Source organism: Pseudonaja textilis, chromosome 3 (assembly GCF_049901715.1).
Source record: "Pseudonaja textilis isolate UNSWEBS1 chromosome 3, rPseTex1.2, whole genome shotgun sequence".
NCBI lineage: Eukaryota > Metazoa > Chordata > Lepidosauria > Squamata > Elapidae > Pseudonaja > Pseudonaja textilis.
The window spans coordinates 86,771,506-86,794,635 of NC_141992.1; the positions used below are offsets into that span (position 1 = coordinate 86,771,506).

Genomic DNA, 23,130 nt, shown 5'->3' on the forward strand with positions numbered 1-23,130 from the left:
GAAAAGTTCTTGCATGAGGATGTATTGTTTTTTCTTTATTTAACTGTTTTTAGGGGAGGGGAAAGTCCTACCGTCATGTAAGAATGCTCAGACACGAAATCTATCCGCCTGAAAATAAGTGTGTGTGTGTGTGTGGGGAGGATTTTAACAGAGGGAAGACATAGGGAGAAGGCAAACGCGACGGAAGATCCTGAGGGGGAGACTCACCCTTGGTCCAGATGAGCCCCCTTCCCCGCCCCTAAGGAAGCAGAGGCAGCCAGCAAGGGCAGGCAAGCCCCGCTTCGCGGACTCCGTCCGTCCTCGCTCCCACCCACCCACCCAAAGCCACGAAGTCCCCCAATCGTGCAGCCCAGAATCGCCCTCCCCTCAGGGGGCAGCAACGACGCCCGGTGTTTCCTGAAACAAGAAGCTCCGCTGTGCAATGAAAGCACCCTGGCTCTAGGCTCAGAAAACAACGCGAGCCGAGGTGGCTTCGTTTCCTCAGCCCTAGCTGCTTTCAGTCCGCTCGAGGGGAGGAGGGGGAGGAGGAGGTGGTGGCAGGAGCTTGTGTTATTTTCTGAGCTCTAGGCTCGTGATCTCAGAAAACAACGCGAGCCGAGGTGGCCGTTTCCTCAGCCCTAGCTGCTTTCAGTCCGCTCGGGAGGAGGAGGGGAGGAGGAGGTGGTGGCAGCGGCTCGCGTTGTTTTCTGAGATCGCAGAAACGCGAGCTGCTGCCACCACCTCCTCCCCTCCTCCTCCCGGCGGACTGAAGCAGCTAGGGCTGAGGAAAGCGAGCCACCTCGGCTCGCGTTGTTTTCTGAGATCACGAGCCACTCACCACCTCCTCCTCCCCCGAGCGGACTGAAAGCAGCTAGGGCTGAGGAAAGCGAAGCCACCTCGGCTCGCGTTGTTTTCTGAGCCTAGAGACAGGGCGCTTTCATTGCACGGCGGAGCTTCTTGTTTCAGGAAACACCGGGCGTCGTTGCTTCCCCTGAGGGAGGGCGATTCTGGGCTGTGCAATTGGGGGACTTCGTGGCTTTGGGTGGGTGGGTGGGAGCGAAGACAGACGGAGTCCGCAAAGCGGGGCTTGCCTGCCCTTGCTGGCTGCCTCTGCTTCCTTAGGAACGGGGAAGGGGGCTCATCTGGACCAAGGGTGAGTCTCCCCCTCAGTTTCCCCTGAAGGATCTTCCGTCGCTTTTGCCTTCTCCCTATGTCTTCCCTCTGTTAAAATCCCCCCCCCCCCATACACACACACACTTATTTTCAGGCGGATAGATTTTGTGTCTGAGCATTCTCACATGACGGTGGGTCTTTTCCTCCCCCTAAAAACAGTTAAATAAAGAAAAAACAATACATCCTCATGCAACAACATTTCTGCTTCCAATTACCCCCATGCTTACAAGTTGCAAAGGAAACACGGAAGCAGGGAAGCGGCTGCCCAGCTCCGGAGCTCCACACCATTTTTTTTTTTTTCAGAGGGAATCTCACTTGAGTATAAGCTGAGGGGGGGGGTGTTTCAGCACAAAAAATGTGCTGAAAAACTCGGCTTATACTCGAGTCAATAAGTTTTCCCAGTTTTTTGTGGCAAAATTAGGTGCCTCGGCTTATATTCGGGTCGACTTATACTCGAGTATATACGGTATCTTGCTATTTAGCTAGAATTATATTTAATCCAGAATTGAGATTTTTGTGTCTTTGGTGTCTGCTGATAATAAATGCTTATTATGTCTCCAATGAAACAGAAATCCCACATCAGATCCTTGTGGACTGAACTGAAAACATGTGCCACTGATCTAATTTTGATGAATCCACGTGGGAGGGCACCTCAATACAGATTGGGCCTTAATGACAATACTCTCTACTCAAAACCCAAATGCCTTTCTCTTCCAACCTTGAAGACAATATTACACAAACAAACAAACACACTTTGCAGATCTCAGCCTGGGTCAATTTACATTTAGGCTAAATCTCCACATTTTAAATGGGTCCTTTGAAAGGAGAACCTCTCCTCTCCCTCAGACTTAGAAAGGAGTCAATGGCAAACCACTTCTAAAATCTTGCCAAGAAACCTACAGGGAGTTGACCATGCAACCCCCAGCAATCAAAAACTGACTCCAAGGCACTCCCCTCAAAAAGCACAGTATTGACAAAAATATTTGTCTACCTACATCTGATTTCCATGGACAGGTGATTCTTCAAGAGATGGTATCTGATTACTGGAGCCAAATTTTTGAGGTGTACTTGTGTTAATGTTTGTATTATCATCAGCTATTCTCTGACTAGAATCTGGGGGAATGGATACATTTCCCTTGGTCCCATTGCACTTCTGGTTTAATGTCTGCACGTCATTTCCCAGATTATCCATTCCCATGTTTAATTCACCCAACTTTTGGATAGACCTGTAGGACATATAAAAAAAATCTTATTTACTCATAACTCATAAACTGCAAGAAGTAAATCCAGTCAGAAGGAAAATTAAAATCAGGTTAAAATATGTTTTTTTGCAACTATCATTATTCAATGAATTGTCAACATTTTTGCTATCATTTTGTTACTTGGCAACCCAGAAATAGAAAATCACTAAAGCAAACCTATTAAGAAACTGTTCTGTAAGATTCTGTTGTTCTGAACCATCTTCCTGATTAACTCCTCCTTCTAATAACATTTGTTGATACAATTGCCGTTGTTGTTCCTTTTGCTCTAAGTGTTGTTGATATCGTAACCGCTGTCTGTAATATTCTTGAAACTGCTCTGTTGAATCTCGAAGCTAAAACAGATTAAATAAAATTAAGCGTTGCTGAACATATCCACCATATTCTTATTAGAGGTATACAATATAGTGACAAACATTTACCCGAAACATTACCATCACCTCATAAGCACAGAAAGGAAGGCAGGTAACCACTCTATTATATATTCCCATTGGACAAGTTCCTCCCTACTTCTAAGTTCATAGGCGCTTTCTTCCCTCCAAAATTAGGCAAGCATATAGCATAAGCTGTGCTACGCATGCCCTGTAAGCCAAAAGGAGTAACTTATGTATAATGCTGCCCTAAGCACTACTCTCTTGACCCTAGGCATAGGGCTACTGCTATTAAGCTGGATTTTTGGCTAAGAAACAGATTTAAAAATGGGGAAAACATAATTGCGCCATATAAATGCTCTGTACAAAGTGAGGGGAAAAGTGTTTAGCATGAACTTGTAAAGCAACTTTGGATTCTATATTTTGTGTTCTTTATCCTTCAGTTTGGCCCTCAAAAAAAGGAGGGCATCTGTCTAATTGGTTATCTTCATGCTGTCCTCATGTTATCATTTGCCACAAATGCTGAACTAATCTTAACTCACATAAATGTACACTTTTCAAATTTTTATAGAAAAGGCCTTGTTTCTATTTCAGCAAAGACTAGGCTAAATACTTTTTTATTTGGGAGATTTGATACATAGTCAGGATTTTTTTTAAAAAAAATATCTTTTCTATTGCAGACTTCTATGTTTGGTAGATTCATGTGATTCTAAGGGCAGAAGACCATCCCAAACATTTCAAGATGGTGTTGTAGAAAATAAGGAACAAAGATCAGATGTACCTTGAATGACCTTGAAGGAAGGAAAAATAAATGAATAAAATTGAGCCTATGTATAAATAAATGCATTTATTCTCATATCATCCCCTAAACATTGGCTATCCAACCTTTCCTTAAATACTTCCAGTGATAGAGATCCCATGACTGTTGAACCCAGGCTGTTTCACCCATACCTCTCATGGGGAAGAATTTTCTCTTTATTTCCAGTTCTCCCTTCGTGGAGTTTCTTACCCTCAAGAGCTATGGAGAATAGATCCACCTCTTTTCCTTGTGACAGCTTTCAAGTATGAAAAAACTCCATCGTGCCTTTTTGTAGTTTCCTCTTCTTTAAGCTAAACATACTTTAACAGTTTGTCATAAGATTTAACTCTGAGCCCCATCTGTTATTCTTCTCTGCACTTCCTAGTTCGTCAATGTACGGCTTGTATTGTGGTGATCAGAACTGGATGTAGTATTCAAGTCCAATTTCATCAATACAGCATAGACCAAAATATTCAGAAGTCCTTTATTTAAAGTTTTTTAAAAAATACCTCATTTTTTTCTTGCTTGATTGGTCCTTGATTCTGTGTTCCATTTGCTGGCTCTTTTTCTGGAAATGAATTCTGGTGTGTCGTCTCATTACCAGATGAATTATGGGAATCCACAGGAGTTTCACACCTTTTATAAATACAGAGACGAGAAATATATTCTTGTTTTTTTTAAAGTTTTTTTTCTCTAAACTATAGCTCAAGTATTGAGATAAATAGATTGACTACTTGCCAAAAACCCAAGCCCTAACATCTAAACTTCAGGTAGAAAATGCTTAATACAATAATATTTTCTTACTTCTACCTCTAGACATGTATTGTGCTGATCTGAGATGAGACACAATTAAAATGACTCAAAATTTTACACTACAGAGTGTGCAAATTACATAAAGTATGTGCATGTAAAATGTGAGGTTGGAACTGGATAGCATTATATCTTAGGACAACCATTAGAAGGTTTTCTTCTCTAGAAAATAGCAGAGAGCTAGATTAACATAAAGGCTTGTGGCATAGAACTGCCCATAATAATTTAACATATAGAAATATTGGATTAGAAGCTGTGTTCTCTGATTACCCTTTAATAATTTCTTATTATATAGTGACTGCTATTCTAAAATACCCAAACCACAGGCTTTTTACATAATTTATTGTTAAATGTTCAGAGTGGTGAGAATCTTGAAGAGACTGCACCTTCACAAAAATATGATGCTTCTAGTAATCAGCTGGACTGACACCTTGGATTAACATAAAGGATTCTTTGTTTTGCCCTATTTAAGTAGATATATGTGAAATTTTTGTTTTTAAAGGCATTTCTCTCTCTGCATCTTTCATTACAAAAAACTCTAAGCACGTTATAATAATATTTTAAAATGGCATACTAAGAAAAAAAATCAGAAACCTTGAAGGAAAAGCCTTCAAGATAAATCCAGAAAGATCATTTTCATACAAAATCATGTTCACTCTTCCACCTGCATCTGATATGACTCTCTTGCAATATTCCACTACTGAAGCAAACAAGATACAGGAAACCTCGACTTACAACAGTTCATTTAGTGACGGTTCACAGTTACTGAAAGTTACACGGCACAGAAAAAAGTGACTTATAACCATTTTTCACACTTACAACTATTACAGCATCTCCTGATCACGTGATCAAAATTCAGACATTTGGCAATTGATTCATATTTATGACAGCTGCAGTGCCCCGGGGTCATGTGGTCATTCTTTGCAACCCTTTTGACTAGCAAAGTGAAGGGGGCAAGCCAGATTCACTTAACCATGTTACAAAATGAATAACTGCAATGATTCACTTACCAACTGTGGCAAGAAAGGTTGTAAAAAGGGGAAAACTCATTTAACAACTGTCTCACTTAGCAACAGAAATGTTACGCTCAATTGTGGTGGTAAATTGAGGACTACCTGTATCTATGGCAATATTATCTTCCTTCAAAAAAGATTAAATTTAGTCTAACAGCCATATCAAATTAAAGAGCATTTCTGAATGTACTCATCTATAGCAAGCAAGATCTTTTTCAGGAGCACTGCTCAGTATACATTTCGTCTTTCAAGAGGAAGTACAGTTCCAACTAGAATAGTTTGAATACTTCTTCCAGATCAGCTTTCCTTATATCACTAGAATTTCAGTCTCTCAATAGGGTTCTGTAACTGTTCACCTATTTGGATTTACAAAATCAAAGCACACTATACCACACCAAGGGCAAAGAAACAAACATTTTTAATTTATACTCAGGTTAGTTACTATTTGTGAATTTTCTTCTGTACATATTAACATTTCTATGTAATATGTCGCAGGGGTTCAATTTCCTACTTCAGATGCCAACTGGCAGATTTTACGGGCCAGGAAATCCTACTTTCAATGTGATATTGATGGCTGGACAGCAGAGCTTTAAAATTAGCTTTTTGACAGTAAATTATCTATGTATTTGTAGAGTTACCAGCCATTGATCTTCCATAAACTATATATAGGATTAGAACTTGCTTTCAGTATTTTTATGGGTTTACTGCAAAATTATGTCTTTTAAAAACATATTATTTTCTTTCTTCTTCACTGTTTCTGCGCTCTTGTGTTTCTATGACTCTGAACTTTTCCTCATCTGAGTTAATTGCAGGACAAACATGCTTTGGCAATTGTTATTTTCTTCCAGGTTCTCATAAAAACACTTTCTTCAGTTCCCCTGCCTATACCTGAACATGTTATAACCGCCTCAGATTTTCAAACCATTTTTTTTTTTTTGACCAGAGACACGCTCATTCACACTTAATTCAGTGATATAGTCTGGTGATTTCTGTGGGGCAGAATTGGTCCAATTCCTATTGGTAAATGTTACTGGTATGAGCAGCCCCCTGATCTAGTCTGGACAAGAAACTCCAGATCCGTCAAACTGGCCTTTCCTCAGTTCAGACACCTGGCTCTTGTACCGCCGATTCAGAGATCCTCCTGAAATTGGGATCTATCCCCTAACAGGTGATAAGCACTGAAAAGGTGAAGTGGGAGGAAGGCGACTTCTATCGCACAGCACTCTATCCACCAATCACAATACATCTGCCTAATGTCAGTCAAACTACTTTTGAGCACAGATTTAGTCCTGTTCTGAAAGAAGGCTAACCAATAATGGTAGGTGTGACCAAAAGTTTGCACTGTGCAGTGGGTCTGCTCCCTTTTGCTTCACTCGGCAACCCCACAATACCTCCTGATAGCTATTAGACATTTATAAATCCTCTGAACCATGCAGGTTGAATAAGCTTTGATGGATGGCTAATCCTCTTAGTGTACCCATTTGTCACAACTTATATAGACCAAGTCTCTAAGACTTATCTCTCTTGTTTAGTCCTAGTTTCCTGATATTAGGGGAGTGATTGTTTGATATTTCCTACCAGCTAGTAATGTCTGAGGGAAGGAAAACAAATTTCCAGACAGTATAAAAATCCCAACAGCTTCTCCACTAAATGATCAGTGGTAAGGTAAGCAATGCGAGGTACCTCAGGTCCTTGGGGGAGGACCTGCGAGGCCAGGTACATATACAAGTGTCTCTCTACTTAAGAATTCAGAATTCTTCTCTGGATTTTGCCAAGGATGATTTTCAGCACCAGAGTACAGAGGCAGCACAAGGTAAAAAGTATGAAATGCCTGCCTGGGAAGTATGTCCAGAAAACAAGTTAAACTCTGGTTGAGAAGTTTTCTAACTGAGAATTATTACTGAGGGGGAATGTAAGACATATCCATAGGGGAGAAGGAAGGCAGTAATACTATTTTTTATGTTATATGTTTTTAATGTAATGTTATTAACAGTGTATATTAATACGGTGTATTACACTTAGCATTGAGGACTAGTCTCACATACAATGCAGTCATCAAGTTTTCTATACTATTTTAAATTGAGACTAAAGAGGTTTCTTGTTTTGCACTATATAGATGGTGGTAGTTTACCCAAGAAGAACTAAACCAGTGTATTATTTGTAGACTTTTTCTCAACGCAAGCAAAGGTCATGAATAATCCCAGTTTTGACCTCACGCCGGCATACACTGGACTTCCTAGCTCCAAACCAACAAGTTGCCAGTGGTAGTACATAAAACCAGTATCACCTCATCAGGTTCTCCTTACAGGTTCCCCAACTCCTCTTGGCAAGAGAGCAAAAGTGAAGATCCTGGGAATCTGTGCCCTCTACACAAGAAACCACATCCAAATCCTGAAATGTACAGCCTTCCAAGAAAAATCTCTTGCTGTACCAGAAATACACCACTTGAATGCTCTTAACTGATATCCACTAGGGAAAGAACTAGGAGTGCCAGATTGCCAGGTGAAAGGGTTGGTCTCTATGGAAAAGTGTCTAGGTTTATCAACGACAGTTTCAACATGCTATTAAACAGAAGACAGGTGGACATCTTGTTTAATCTTAGTATTGGAGAAATAGTTTATCACAGTTCAAATTAACCTCTGTAGAAGGATGAAAAACAGCTGAGAAAGATTAATTTGAAGAATGCTCCAAAAATCAAACAACTTAGCATGGCAAACTCCCAGCTTAATTCAGCCTACGTACACATATTTTTATACATTGTTATTAAAGCATTATGATCTGACAATGGTTAATTATCTATTCTTGTTGAAATGCACATGGTTGGGATACTACATTTTATGCATGTTGTTATTATAGAAACAATAACAACATGCATAAAATGTAGTATCCCAACCATGTGCATTATTGTTTCTATACACTATTGCAAGATATACTGAACACATTTTCTCCAGATTTTAAATTGTTTTGATTTCTATCCCCTACCATCTTCTTTCAGTGACCTTCACCTCTGTTGTCCCTTGATTGTAAAATTGTATAGTGTTTTTTCTTGGACATACGGAATGGCTTTCTTTATTAAACTGCAAACATTTCCAGGCACTGATAATGCTTAATAACTAAACAATTATTTAATCAATAAATTACTGATCACTATTGCATTGTCTCCTATTACAGTTATTAAACATTTATGCAATTTTGTAGGGAAAAAGAAATTTTAATATTTATACTGGAAAACAACTTCAAAATCAAGTTTCTTTGCATAAATATATAAAGTTGAGGACAACTTACCGTTCAGGTGATTCTTCACAAATGCTATGGCAATCAGTAGTTTCCAACATTAAACTACGAGTAAGATTCTGTACTCCTGGATAATGGAAGTTAGCAAAGGAGTGAGACATAGGAGATGTTTTTGTCCCAAGGTCAGTGATACGTTTATCATGACCTGTTAAACCACAGGAGAGTCCATCCAATGCAGGATTTAAGGAACGGCTCATGTAAGCATCAGCGGATTGAGGCCGCCTCATGGGAGAGGACGGATAAGGAGAAAGTTTGCTGATGAGGGGTGTCAAAAGATCAGCGTAGGCAGCTTTTGTAGGTTTTAAAAGTTTGTCAACATGAATGTTAAGCATTTTTTGTTCAAAAGCACAACAGAAAACAGTAGAGGGCAGATTCTGAAGCCACGATAGCAAACTAAGGTCCAAATCATCACATCCATTCCCACATAAAAGGTCAATTCCGAGTAACACTTCACTCTCTGTAATTTCCTCTCCTGTTGCTTTACTCTGACAGAACTCAACACAACATTCATATAACAGCCCCTTCATCAGAAGCTGAAATAAGCGATTATTGCTTGCTTTAAATCCAGCCTCACTTAGTTTTCTATCAGCAGGAATAAACTCTGCCACCATGATACAAGCCTCTTCAAAACAGTGAACTCGTGCAGTGCTGGGATTCCAGTCCTTGAATTCTGCATGGTTAGTCAGACGAGGCAATGTGAGTAGTAAACACAGTTTGCTATAATCTTCTTTACAAGGACAATATTCTTCTAGAGCATGTAGGCACTGCACAGCTTCCTGCATTGTAAATTCCAACTGCGGAGGAGGGGGAAGCATTTTTGTTTACTTAAGGGAATAAAGTAAATTTATCACAATGCAATTAAACATATGGTAGTTGCAATCCATTTGTTCTGCTAAAGATATTTACCGGATCATACCAATACAAAATAGTGCATTTTATTTCCCTTTGAAATCTAATGGTATTTCTTTCTCATATACATGTTTTAGACCAAGTTTAAAGCAACTTCTTATAGACATACTTTATATGTCTGGTATCAAAACTGGATTACTTTTTCATACAAAAGAGCATTACTTTTTTCAGTCAGACCACATGTCTCATAGATGGTTGTCCATAAATCCAATTTATAAAAATAAACAAAGAATTGACAGTAATAGGCACCTTGGGTGCAATTCCAAGCACCACTTAAACACCATCAGCATTGACAAAGTCATAATCAGTCAATTGCAGAAGGCAGCTTTACTTGGAATAGCCTGGTGTGAAGCTAGGTCACCCCCTGTGGTACATCATAGATAGTGTTAAGGGTGAAACAAATGGGTTAATAGTCATAAGGAAAGCAAGTAACTACTCTGTCGTTATTTGTAGTCTCCTGGCTAATGTAACATCGCCATATGATAAACAAACAAAATTGGAATGGCTTACATCCTGTGATATCTCTAACACCATCAAACTTTGATATTTGCCTATCCCAGGTCCTTGGAAAGGACTTGATGGACAAAAATGCCAAATCCAGTCTGAATATCTGGCCGACTGTGTGATTAACCATAATAACAATAATACTCTGCCTTTCAGTCAAAATTAAAGAATAAGAACTAAACTCACTTATAAATAAGAAATTGAAGTATTTCCAAACTTCTGTATCATATTAAAATCATACCTCAAAAATCTCGGGTAAAAAAGGGAATTTAACTAGGGGAAAAAAGACATCCAATTTCATGTCACAAGCTTCTCTGGGGAGAACATTTCAGAATAAGAGCCTCATGAAAAAAAAGAGCCCATTATAAAGCACTGCATGTCTTATTTCAGTATATGGAGATGCTTAAATAAGAGTCTGAAAGAAGATATTATCAGCAAGGTTTTCTTAGTCCGACTTGAGGGAATTTAGTATGATAGCTTGCTTAACATGACAACTTCAATCCTTGTGATAAAATTATGTCTGGGGATTTTTGTATTAAGTGGAACTTAGTTTTTGCTGTAAGAATAGATGTAATTATAAAGGTAAGCTAAGATTGAATTTGCTCAGACTAAAAATCAAGACATATTAATGATTTTTATGTTCTTCTATGAGGATGTTATGTATAAGTCTCACAGCTTACATGTTGAGGCTCATCCTCTGCAGACATTGCATTATTTACACATAAGGCTTCTAAAAACTTCTGTTTCAGTATGATATAACGAAATCTGTAGAACAAAAAAATAGAAATGCAAATTAAGTAGGAGCAGTAAGAGAAATTTCTATGAATTTTAATGTAAAAAGCATTTAGATTAAAATTTTGAAAACAAAATAAAAAATATTAAACAGTTGTTGCCTTACAATTTTGGGGGGAAATTAAACAGCTGTCAAAAACAATGACAAGTTACTTAACTGTTATTTTGTTTCTATTTACATAAAGAAAGGTTAACTGTTATTAGTTCAACTGATAAGCAGTCAAAGAAAAATGCAGTACAACTTAACACATCAAATAAGTTCTACAATTCATTTTTAAGAAATATGAAGTCTAAGTGCAAGTGGATCTCAAAATTAAATTTGTGTTTGCATTCTTGCACTTATATCCTTTGATTATTTTTTTCTTTTGTACAGCAGTTCCAAATTTGGTTATGCACAATGGCAGGGTTTTTAGGGGGAAAAAACTATCAATACTTCACAGCAGATGGCTTTATGATCCCAGGCAATTAGATATATAGCACTAAAAATAATTGTTTGTCTAAAAACTCCTTAATCTCAGAAACAAAGTGTTCATTTTTTGAAATAGCTTGCAGGCCATTTACCAGCAAAATCTGCCAGGGTTAAATATACTTGTATTTATGATATTCTGGCATTAATCATATGAACAGGGTTGCAGTTGTGGTATTCTGTAATGATAAGAAAAATTATCCCGGTTATTATATTCCTGCCATCTTCTTGGCATCAATATACTTAGCCTTTCTGTTATTCTAAGTGTTTTTTATTTCTCAGTATAATCTATAGTTAGTGATATTACAAACATTAAAAACTGATTACCTTTTTTTATCAAATTTATCCATGCACTCCAGAGGCTGGATGAACTGAAGAACTTCATCCCATTGGCCCTCAAGTATCAACTGTCTTTAAAGAAAAGAAAATTGAACTAAGACTTAAGGAACAAACAAATCATTCCTGCAACTGTAAGCCAACTTTCAGGATGAAAAACTCTGCAAACAGTCAATAAAAGCAGGTAATCTTTAAGGCTCTCCAGACTGGTCCAATACACATGGTAAATATTTCTGTTCTTTCAATATTTAACAAATTTGTCTAAAATAATTCAGTATCAATGTAAATACTAATACATTCTGGAATTTTTTTTTTCAATTCTGTAGGATAATAAATAGATAGCTCACTAAAATATATTTTTCTGTTGGACATAAATTGTGCTGAAAGGGGGATATAAACATCCCTTTATATGTAATTGCAATATAAATTCTTGGCAAATGGATGGAACAGTCCAACAACTAAAATTGTTGAATTGCAACAGCTAAAATAGTTGAAAAGATAAAACTGTATACAAAATTTTCATTGTATAATGTATTAGAATTTCTCCCCAGTGCATATCACTATATAATTTTTTTTAAGTAGCTGTTTTATTTTTTTTTCAAACCTAAAAGAAAGAGATGTCCAAAAATAACAAAGGATGCAGCAAATCTTCTTTTTATAATGCTATAAAGTGCTGGTGGCAGGCAAGAAAATTACTTTAAATATTTTTTTTAGACAATTAAATCTCCCTTCTTGTAACATATTATAATTAGTACAAGATGATACACTTGCACACATTATGTATCAAAAGAGAAAATTTAATCTAATTATATTTTTTATTAAAAATTGTTTCAAACCAAATTTGAGTTATGTTATTTTATCTGCTTGTAGATCTTGTAACCTTTTTGCACTGTAGTCCATAATGTAACTTTGAAAAGAATTTGGTCTTGTGGATGGGGACTTACAGCAAGCAAGGTCTTTTATTCCCTTTTATGTAGAGTGTGGAATTCTTCTCATTCCCTCCATTCCCAAAGGTACCTGAAGCAGCCCACAGAAAAATTGATAGCAACCAAACATATTTTTATTTATTTATTCTTTTATATCCTGCCTTTATTATTTTCACATATATATAATGTAATATATACAGTACCCACTGAAAATGGAAGGTAAAATGTGCTAGCAATTATTTTCATTCTTTTTTGCAGAAAGTGGGAGAAATTTTGTTCTTAAAACAGCAATAATTTGGGGCAGTGGATGAAGAAAATGACATTTTTTTGCCCTCTCCTATTGGTCAGCTCAGTGAAGAACACCAGCAGATGCCAGTGTTCCTTGCCAGTTCTTTGTATTGGTTTCTGCAGCTGTGAAGAGGATTGTACAAAATAGTTTAAAGACATTGGAGAGTAGAAACAGAACATGTGGAAATGCCTTGGGTCTGACAGGGATTAAAGCATCTTAATTAAATATATTCACTTTATTTTGCAGCATATTTAATAATGTAATAATTTATACCTTAAGAAAAGCATATCATCTGAGAATAGGCCATTAATTACACCACTTTCTTTTTCTAGAGCCAACATACTGATATGAAGCTTTCTTGAATTCAAGAAGTCCAGTATTAGTTTGACTATTTCAGCTTCTTTGATGTTAACTGTCTCTTCAGCTGTCATTGTGTAGGCTGGAAAGCAAAGAAAATTACAAATCAGATCAGATCCAACCTAAGAAAATTCCATCTGGCATTGTTTTATTTCAACAAGCACAAAAAACTTAAATTAAAATTGCTGCCATTCAATATATTCAAATCATTTATACAACAATTCACATTTGGTGTCTTTGCCGAGAGTAATGCTAACATACTAAGCTATGTTTCAATTTACAAGGATTCAGTAGCACAAACAAGATTAAACACTTTTTAAGAAGTCTAAAGAATATTTAGACATTAATAAAACTGAAATTCTACCTGATATTATAGCTACATATATACAGATTTTAATACACATACAATTCTTAACTTTATATAATTATTAACATGACAGAAGAAGACACATTTATTGCAAATGAATACTTTGTACTACATTTGTTCTATTAAATCTGTCTTCTCAATTTAAGGGAATATGACACGTTTAATGTGATTCAACATTTTCTCCTTATTTATATTCCATTGCAAACTCAAAGAGCTGGTCAGTATATAATATTCAAAATAATATACGTAGATCAGACTTTGGGCATATGGTATCAGTGGGGGATGAAGTAGAAGAAATACCCATGCTTGGCAAGGTTGAAGTAACTGGAGTAAGAGGAAGATACTGGATGAAATGAATTGACTAAATCAAAGAGATTAATGGAATATCCTTGAAAGGAATATGAATTATTAACAGAAGCAGGTCCAATACTATTTGCCCTTGCAACCCGCAGGGACTATTCCCAACTCTATGGTCCTTAACTAGCTAACTGCTTGGAGCCAAGAAAAAAAATACAAAATTGTTAATAAAAATGCTGCTTTTAAACACTGGAGAAACAGGAAATGTTTTAAACAATACCAACTATGGGAAGCCTTAACTAAAATCTGCAATTCAATTAATATGTTTTAGAAATTATAGTTCACATATCTGTTCCTTTCTTGGCTGATAAATAAAATAAAATAAAATAAAGATTATTTGGGTGGGGGACTGCAAAAGTGATATTTAAACATTGTTGAAAATGTGTTTTAATTGATTTTCTTAAAACAGCTGCATTTTTTCCAGGATTCCATTTTGCAAAATAGATGTCTAAATACACACACACACACACACACACACACAAACACACACAGGGAAAGACAGCTAGATCAAATTTTAAAGTAGCTGTACCAAATTTACAAAACATATAGCACTTGAAATTATTACTACTTTCGAGGGAGATGTTTTATTTACTTTAAGGCACTGTGCACAACTCCTGTTTTGGCACATTGCACAGTCCTATTACTTAGTATCGTGCCTATTATATCCCATTGTTTATACAGCATTCTTTTGAATGTGTTATATATTAATTTTGTTGCATTTCAAATCCCGCCAAATATGTGTTGACATTGAATGAAATAAAATACAAAACCGTTTCTTTTGAAGTTAATAAATTTGATTTGCATTCATATATAAAGGCATGGAAAATTATAATAATTATAAATATTCATACTTAGAAATTTGTTTTATACTCATGTTGGCAAAAGGAAAAGGAAAGGGCAGCTAGCTTAGAGGTGTTATTTAAAGAAAATTGAGTATATATCATTGTGCATGACAAAACACAGAATCTGAACAAATAAGATGCTTTCCTCTGTTGAAAATAGCTGCTTGCATTTTTTTTTCCTAATTATTTCACTTCCCATTTAGCAATTGGGACATTTGTGTTGTACATTTATATTGTAGGAAGACCACCCCACCCCAGAATAAAATATTATTTATTCTTAATATTGAAAAGAGGCAGGATAGAATATTTCCCCAAAGGAGAAGAGGGAAAAAAAAATAACGAAGGTAGAAAACAGCCCCAATCTCCCTGCCACAGGAAACTGGCTGCAAGCAGAAACTTGAAGAGACTGGTCCACAGGAGTGGAGATTTTGTATCTATTCAGAAAGACAGGGCCAATCTATTCATAAGCAAAGAGACTCCAAATAAGCAACATAATTAGGCAAGCCAAAGCTGACAAGATTAGCTCAGATAAACAGCTAGGAACGTGATAGCGAACCTATGGCTTAAAAAGGCCTCAAACCAGCCAAAAAATCATCTGTGAGGCACAGTGCAGGTAAGGGGGTGGCAGGGGGATTGCGCGTGCATGCGCAGGGGGCGTGGGGAGGGTGCCCCCGCATTGCATTCTGGGTGCTGGCACGCGAGTGCATGCGCACTGGCGCCCGCGCAATTTTTGGCACAGAAGCTCAAAAAGGTTAGCCATCACTGACGTAGAATATGCATTTCCCTTTTGCCTGTAGAACCAACCATGACCCCTGCATGACCCCATAGGAATCTGGCAACAGCCACTGAAATATTAAAGGACACATTCTTACACAAAAACAGGTATCTCAATCACAAAGCCCCAAAGAATGTATAAAAACCCACCGACTCTCAACCCCATTTTGTCAGCCACCCAGAAACATGTTGCTGTCACTAGTTTCTGGCTACGAAATAAACAGAGAATTCCTTTCCTCCAGCTTGCTTCCATTTTATTTCCAGCGCCTTTCTCTTGGCTTGGAACTGGATCAGATTTTTCTTCCAACAATATGATCCCTGGAAATATTCCTGTCTAGAATAGGAATCTCAGAAGAACAATCTGACAGTCCTTTAGCACTCAAAACTAAGAGATCTTTAAATAGAGCTTCTTATATTTCTTCTATCTCTTCATCCCACTACATTACCCATGAGCATTGGTGGATCCAAAATTTAATCTGATTTTTTGGTAGCTGAATAATAATTGTATGGAAATCTGACACATTTAAATATTCAAGGCGTTCTTAAAATGAAAATATTACAGATGTGAAATATGACCAATTAACTGAATTTTAAGGTGAAGAAATGCAATTAACACACCTTATTTTATTAAATATGCATACATGCTTTTGGGCAGAAATTAACACAACACACAACCTAGAATATACCATAGTTACACTTAATAACAACTTTAGCAGTAGTGCCAAAAGATGCATAAAGGACAAAAAAGGATATTTATACCTTTCTTAAATGGAATAAAAAGATGACAATTTGAATTACCTCATCTATAAAATAATTGTCATTAAAGGTAAAGGAACTATGTCTTGTCATGCACCTAGTCTAATTTTAATCAATTCACTGACAACTAGCTAAAGCAGTCTTCATACAAAATGTGTAACTGCCATTTTTCACAAGACAGTAAATTCACTCCATTTGGCAGTGGGTTCCAGCCACAGACATGAAGTACATTTACATTTTCCCTAATATTAGACTGTATTAGGTGTGTGGTAAAATTCTTCCATAAGGTTAGGAGCTATGGAAGACTGGATTTCTATTAGAAACAATAGTTTCAGCTTTTTGCTTAATTAATAATTCACTGCTACAGTGTAGAGATTAAAGAATCTTACACAATTGTGGATTAGAATTCAAGATGCAAAAATTATATTTACAAGTTTGAGTCACAACAATTACCTGACATAGGTAGTTTGTACTATGGAAATTACATGACAATAATCTTTCCCACAAATATTTAAAAGCTAGCAAACTCAAATGTTATAAAACCACTACAACAATATTTCGCAAGCAATAAAAATATTTGCAGAATATTATTAGTACAACAAAATAACATCTTATTCCTTGGTAACCTGTAACTATCTGGTAATTAATGATCAAGAGATCTCTTCTGCCAGGTAATTAGTCTCATTTATACTTTGAAGAAACACAGCTATTCAGTATGCAAAATTTTCAACACACATCCTGTACTTGCACCCATACCATGTAATAAATAAAGGATTTAATTTATTTAGATAGGCTCCTTAGTGCAGGGGTCCCCAACCACTGGGCCACGGACCGGTACCGGTCCGTGGAACATTTCCTACCGGGTCGCCGGTTTGCTGGGCGCCGCCATCTTTTTTTTTTTTTAAACAAGTTTTATTGATTTTACAAACAAACAAACAAAACAAAACATCATTAAACATTAAAAACATAAAACCTCTTTCCATTGTAGATCTTTACAAGGCAGGTAACATATTGCTTTATATCACGTACTTATAATTTATCCCATTTCCATATAAACACGTAAATTCCCTTTACCAAATTCCACATTGTTTCTCTTTAATCATTATTCAATCATGTTTCCTTTCTGATTTATCTGCTATTCAGTCATCAAATTGGCTTGTTTATAATTATTCTCATCTAATCTTCCTCCGAGATTTTATTATTTAATTCTTAATTAAACACACACACATAAGACATAGACATAAAAACATAAAACTTTCTTCTAGAAAGTAACTTGGCCCCAGATTACCTCTTTTTGTATGGACTTCAATTGAATTCATGCTCTTCTTATATACCATTACCCATCTTATTTACCATTCTATATCTATTATATAACTCCTCTCCACTTTTGCCTCATCTTAATTCTGTTTTATATATTTAATCTTGCTTTAAAGAAAAATATTTTTATATCTTTTGTCCATTTCTCCATTTACATCTGTCTCATTTCCAATTTAAGAAAGAATAGTTTCCCCTGGAATCACTAATCAGAGTATGATGCCTTTCTATCATTCCCCTAAATTAAAATTTAAAATAACACCTAAATCCCAATCAGATTCTGCTTAGTACATTCTACTATTTCAGAAACCAATACTACAATAATAAATCCATAACAATCAACACATTAATCCATTAAACTCTATATTCAAACTAATATTTTAAACATTCCCTTTAGTATTTTATTAAAACTTATTATCATTCATTATTAAACCTTTTAAAGTTATGTCTTGATATTTTAGTCTTTTATTAGATCTTAAAAAGTTCTGATTATCTACTTATAATACAAATACCACTATTACAATACTCATGTGTACTTTGCAGAATCCCCCCTTTTTTTAAAAAAAAAAATCCCATATATTACCCATTATCCCTAAAAAAAATTTCCTTTTCTCCATCTTGTCTTATATCTTTGTAACTTTTTCCCCCTTTTCCCTTTCCTTCTTAGCCCGCCTAAACTTTTTACCCCCTCCTCTCCAAACCTCTGCCTTCTTGATTTCCCCTTTCTGTTGCATTCCTCTTTCCTTTTGCTTTCTAGCATTCTGTTGTTTTTGCATCTTCTTTTTCTCTTTCATAAACATTTTTTTATTTCTTAAGTCCTTCCTTTTCGCTCCTCTCTTTCTCCTTTCTTTCTTAGTCACACCGTTTAGTTCATTAAAAATGGCTTCTTCTTCCTCGGCTTCTTCCAGCTGTTGTTTAATTTGCTGACACATGACAAGCGCCATATCTAGAAAACAAAGGGCTTCTCCCATAACATCTTTGCCTTCTTTCTTTATTTTTAAATATTGTTTTTTTTAGTTCATCAAGAGATAGAGCCATTTTAAACTGTTTCTTCTTTTTCTGTATCCTCTTCTTATTATTAAGCCAATCAATTATTTCCAAACTTAAAACAGTTCCCAAAAGTCCCAAAGTCCCACAGTCATCAAACAGTCCAGGCAGAGTACAAGCTTCTTCTTTTTACAGTTTCTCTTCTAGGAGTGAAGTCAAATTAGGGAAAGAAGAAACGTCCAATCTGTGCTTTAAATCTTTCTTAGAATTAATTTCTATTCTCTTTATCTTCAAGGCATCTCCTCCAGCAAAATCTTAGAGTAAAGATTTGTTTTCCCAAGCCTCTCCCTTCCCACTTATAACAAAGGAGTTTGTTTTACCTTCTACCAAAAGGCTAGTTTCCCTTGTCAATTTGTTAATTCCATAAGGGAGGGAGAGTGACTTCCCCTTTTCGTCACTTTTCTTCGCAGCTGAAAACATCAATCGGGAACATTATAGCTTCCAAGTCATTACTTTCCCAGGTGTTAAATATGTCCTTAAGGTCCCAGTTTGACCAAGAAAAAACTTTCTTTAAAAAAAAAAACTCCTTCTTCCTCCTGTGCATTCTTTATCCAGTTGCCGGCTTCTTTATGGCGGCCATAAAAGACCACTGCTGCACCGTCTTGAGAGAAGGGGGTTATTGCCGGCTGGGGGGGGGGGGTTGCGACGGTGGGCGCTGCCATCTTGTTTGATGAGAAAGTGCTTCCAGGTGAGCTTTTCCGGTTGGAAAGCGGCATTTGGGTCCTGAAGGAATCCTCGCGCCTTAGTTTCATCGAAGGGGGGGGGGGCTTCGTACGAAACTAAGGTGCGAGGATTCTTTCAGCACGCAAGGCAAGGGAGCTGAGCGACCGTCCTGAAGTCGTCCCGAAGCGAAGCCCATCGACAAAGGTACAAAGGAAGAGTTGAAGGTGGCGGGGAGAAGTGTGGGACGGCTGGCTGGCCGGTCGCTCGGCTTGCCTTGCCTTGTCATGCGTGCTGATGCTGGTACCGGGCCGCGGATCATTTTGTGATGCTGGTACCGGGCCGTGGCACAAAAAAGGTTGGGGGCCACTGCCTTAGAGTACCTTCAATGTGATTTTTCTTTTAGAATAGCAGATGTTAAAGTGTTTTAACTATTATGTTTACTTAAAACTCAGTTACTAATGTCAGGTTTCACATTTTGATGGAATAATTAAATATTTACAATAATTAAATGTTTACTGTGGAAGCAGGAAGTTTCTATTCAAGTACTTAACACTATTTGGGATTGTGATTTTTTTATATGTATTCCTTTTTCTTCTATTTAGTTTGTTGCTGCCCGTGCTTTTTTCATTTATTTTTTTAATAGAGTTATCTTATCTTCTAGAGAACTCTATTGCTAGGTAGATTAAATAGACATACAATCATAACTGAGCCAATATTTGTCTTTTACTCTTTTTATATAATCAGGATTAAATAAGAAGAGTCATCTAAATATTTATGACTTGATCTAAACCTTTGAAACAGCTTTCTGACACAGATCACTTACTAGATTAGTGGCTTCTAAATTTGATGTGCATAAAATGTGAATTTGGATGCAGATCACATATATTTGGTACTCAATATATAACAAACTTTAGTGCGGATCATGTTATCATGTTTGGTATACTGGACACTGCCTTCTTCATACCACAATTATAGGAGGATTCCATTTGCTCAGTTTATATAAAGTATTTGCACATTTAGTTAGGTCTTTAACTGAAATTAAAGGGAATTCGAAATATTTTTAGTTTATATGCACCTTTATAAAATTATCAAAGGAAGACAGATATATTGAAGAAGCTGTAAAAATAGTTATAAATTATTAAAGGAAAATAGCTCCTTCATATTTGTTGCTTTCCTAATTGGTAGTACTCAACTAGCTGGACCAAGAAGAAAAGTCCTACACAATCTTAAGTATGCCTCCCAGACTAGTTGGATTAACAAGGGTGTATAAAACTGTTGCATTCCTTATAAATAAAATATTTGTTCTTCACTATGGGTATCCCCTAATATAAGGCAATATATTAGGGGATATATTATTATGTTATAAATATAGGGCAATATATTTTAACAATTTAGGCATATGGAACAGGACAACACAGAAAACTTACAAAAAATACATTCCAAAATAAACTTTTCAGGTATTTGGATTACTCAAGAAGGATTACAAAAACTTTCACACTGCCACTGTTTTTATTCCACAAACCTTCTGTCTAAAGACAAATTATGACCTATATTCATTTCTGCTAAAGTGAACAGTTGAGAACAAGGAATAAAGTTACTGCTCCCATCTGCCCTAGTTAGGCAGGTTGCACTACAATAAAAATCCTTCAACTCCAATGCCCAGAACAAAAAGAAAGGGGAAAGATGCCTGGCACTTTTTATAGCTTCAGAAGGTAAAATAGACAACAGCTCTACTCAGCTTCAGTTCAGCTCTTTTGTCTGGACTACAGAGGAAGAGCTATAAAGCCCTCAGATTATCATTGCAGTTTCAGGAATTGAAGCTCAGACACCTGAGAAGGTTGAGGCATATTTTCCTTCTAATGTGAAAAAGGAGCCATAGAATCCCAAAGTATCAATTTGTAGTTGTTTCATATATACTACAGTTGAGTCAGAAATAAATCAGATCATCTGTCCAACACTGTAGACACCATGGAAACACCAATATGCTTTCAAAGTCATACAGAATACTTATATAGAAATGAAGACAACAAATGCTCTGATTTAAAAATGATAGAAAATATTTGTAGCTCCGGTGGTAGATGTTGGTGGTAGTTTGTTCTCTGAGCTTGCTGTTTAACTTTCGAATTTGATGAATTCATTGAAGCCTGATATTCAACCAATCTATCTATTAATAAACATGTTGATTTGGAGTCAGCCTTCAAACCCATATAAATCGTGTGACCAACTGATGGCACCAATCACTTCTTCACTGGGTGACCTTCACGCAAACTGACCAGCCGGTCACATGATAGATGCAGTGGTGGGCTGCTGCCTGGTCACACAGGTTCGGGCGAACCCGCAGTTCTGACCACCCACCCACCTGCCCCTGCACAATCCTTTCCATATATAACTAACTTTCTGGCTTGTTCCCCCCGCCCATGCTGCCCAGCTGAGTTCCATGTTGCCTCTGCTGATTAGCTGCATGTTTGAAGCTCTGTTTCATTCCCAAAGGGGCACGCACTCACACGGTTGGTAATGTAAGTGCAGCCCACTTCTGGATAGATGACATGGCATGACCAGCCAGTCACACAACAGGTCACACAGCATGACAGGTCACCCAAAATGACCAGCTGATCACACAATAGGTCACATGGCCTGACCTACCAGTCACACAACCCACATGACATTTGATATTAATAAAAGTGGTGAAGAACTGAAAAAGTTCCTCTGAGGATGTCACGTAGCCTGGTGACAAAACATTCGGAAGCTACACAGCAAGCTTGGAGAACAAACCACTAACGACAAATGATATGACTGCTTGCATCCTTGCTTCATTTAAATAAATCATGTTTAAATGCACCATAATAAGAACAACACGAAACTGATGCACCCAACTATTTATAATATTCCTCCTTCCAAGTGACTTTTAAAGAATCTGGAGATTGCTCCATTAATTTAAAAAATATTTGTACAGAAAGTAAATACAACTACTTCAGACAATATATACTGAAAAAAATCTGTTATTAAGTGTAGAGGGTAAAGAAAATGACCCTGATGGAGATATACAGATTCTACTGCCAAGGCAACAAGGCTAGAGCGGTTTTAAGCCCACAGTATCCTGATAACATTCAGAAGTGGCTCAGGTAGACAGGCTTGAAAAATTTTATCTATTCAATCTCAATAAAAATAGTTTTAGATATTCTGTGGAGTTGATTTCAAAGTCTGGTCTTTGTAGTAGGGCTGACATCAATAGGGGCACTGAAGAACCAGAATCTGAATTCACTTGATTTTACCTTATTAATATGTGACAGCTAGAATCCATGGCCAATGGAGCTGCTCAGCTGACTCTACATAACCCAATAGTTCAAAGAAGGCAGACATAATTAGATTTAGTTATCACTTCTCCTTTCCCTCTTGAAAGATCCTAGCATCTAACTAAACAGAGGAATAAAATCTTACTAACAATTCTTCAGACAATTATAATTTAATTGCTAGGATCTTTTAGTCAATCTATAATCTAGTATATAACTTCTACAATCTTTTTCAGCTTTGTAGATAATGTTCTATTCAGTCACCATGTAAATCCTTGAACAAATAATGTTTTTTTTCAGCTTGACTACTTGCCAAGATGTTAAAATGATTTGTTTCCCCCTTTCCTCTCCAATCCTTTTGTTTTGTGTATTCATCTCTTTTTCTTTCTGTCTTTTATAATGTTGTCCCAGTGTTATGTTTATCTTACCTCTGACTGTAAAAA

The 23,130-nt window shown here is 36.7% G+C and overlaps 1 protein-coding gene across 4 annotated transcripts in view; it reads right to left on the reverse strand.

Annotated features, from left to right (window-relative positions):
- The window catches only part of WDR47 (WD repeat domain 47), a 47,724-nt gene that overhangs the window by 20,852 nt on the left and 3,742 nt on the right, over positions 1 to 23,130 (reverse strand). For all 4 annotated transcript variants that reach the window (XM_026700437.2, XM_026700436.2, XM_087930300.1 and 1 more), the window contains exons 2-8: positions 13,194 to 13,359; positions 11,697 to 11,780; positions 10,792 to 10,876; positions 8,690 to 9,492; positions 4,091 to 4,217; positions 2,571 to 2,746; positions 2,148 to 2,378 (exon numbers count right to left, since the gene is read on the reverse strand). In XM_026700437.2, coding sequence (XP_026556222.1) covers positions 2,148 to 2,378; positions 2,571 to 2,746; positions 4,091 to 4,217; positions 8,690 to 9,492; positions 10,792 to 10,876; positions 11,697 to 11,780; positions 13,194 to 13,351 — 1,664 coding nt within the window. In that variant the 5' untranslated portion in view covers positions 13,352 to 13,359. The remainder of the gene's footprint in view (positions 1 to 2,147; positions 2,379 to 2,570; positions 2,747 to 4,090; positions 4,218 to 8,689; positions 9,493 to 10,791; positions 10,877 to 11,696; positions 11,781 to 13,193; positions 13,360 to 23,130) is intronic.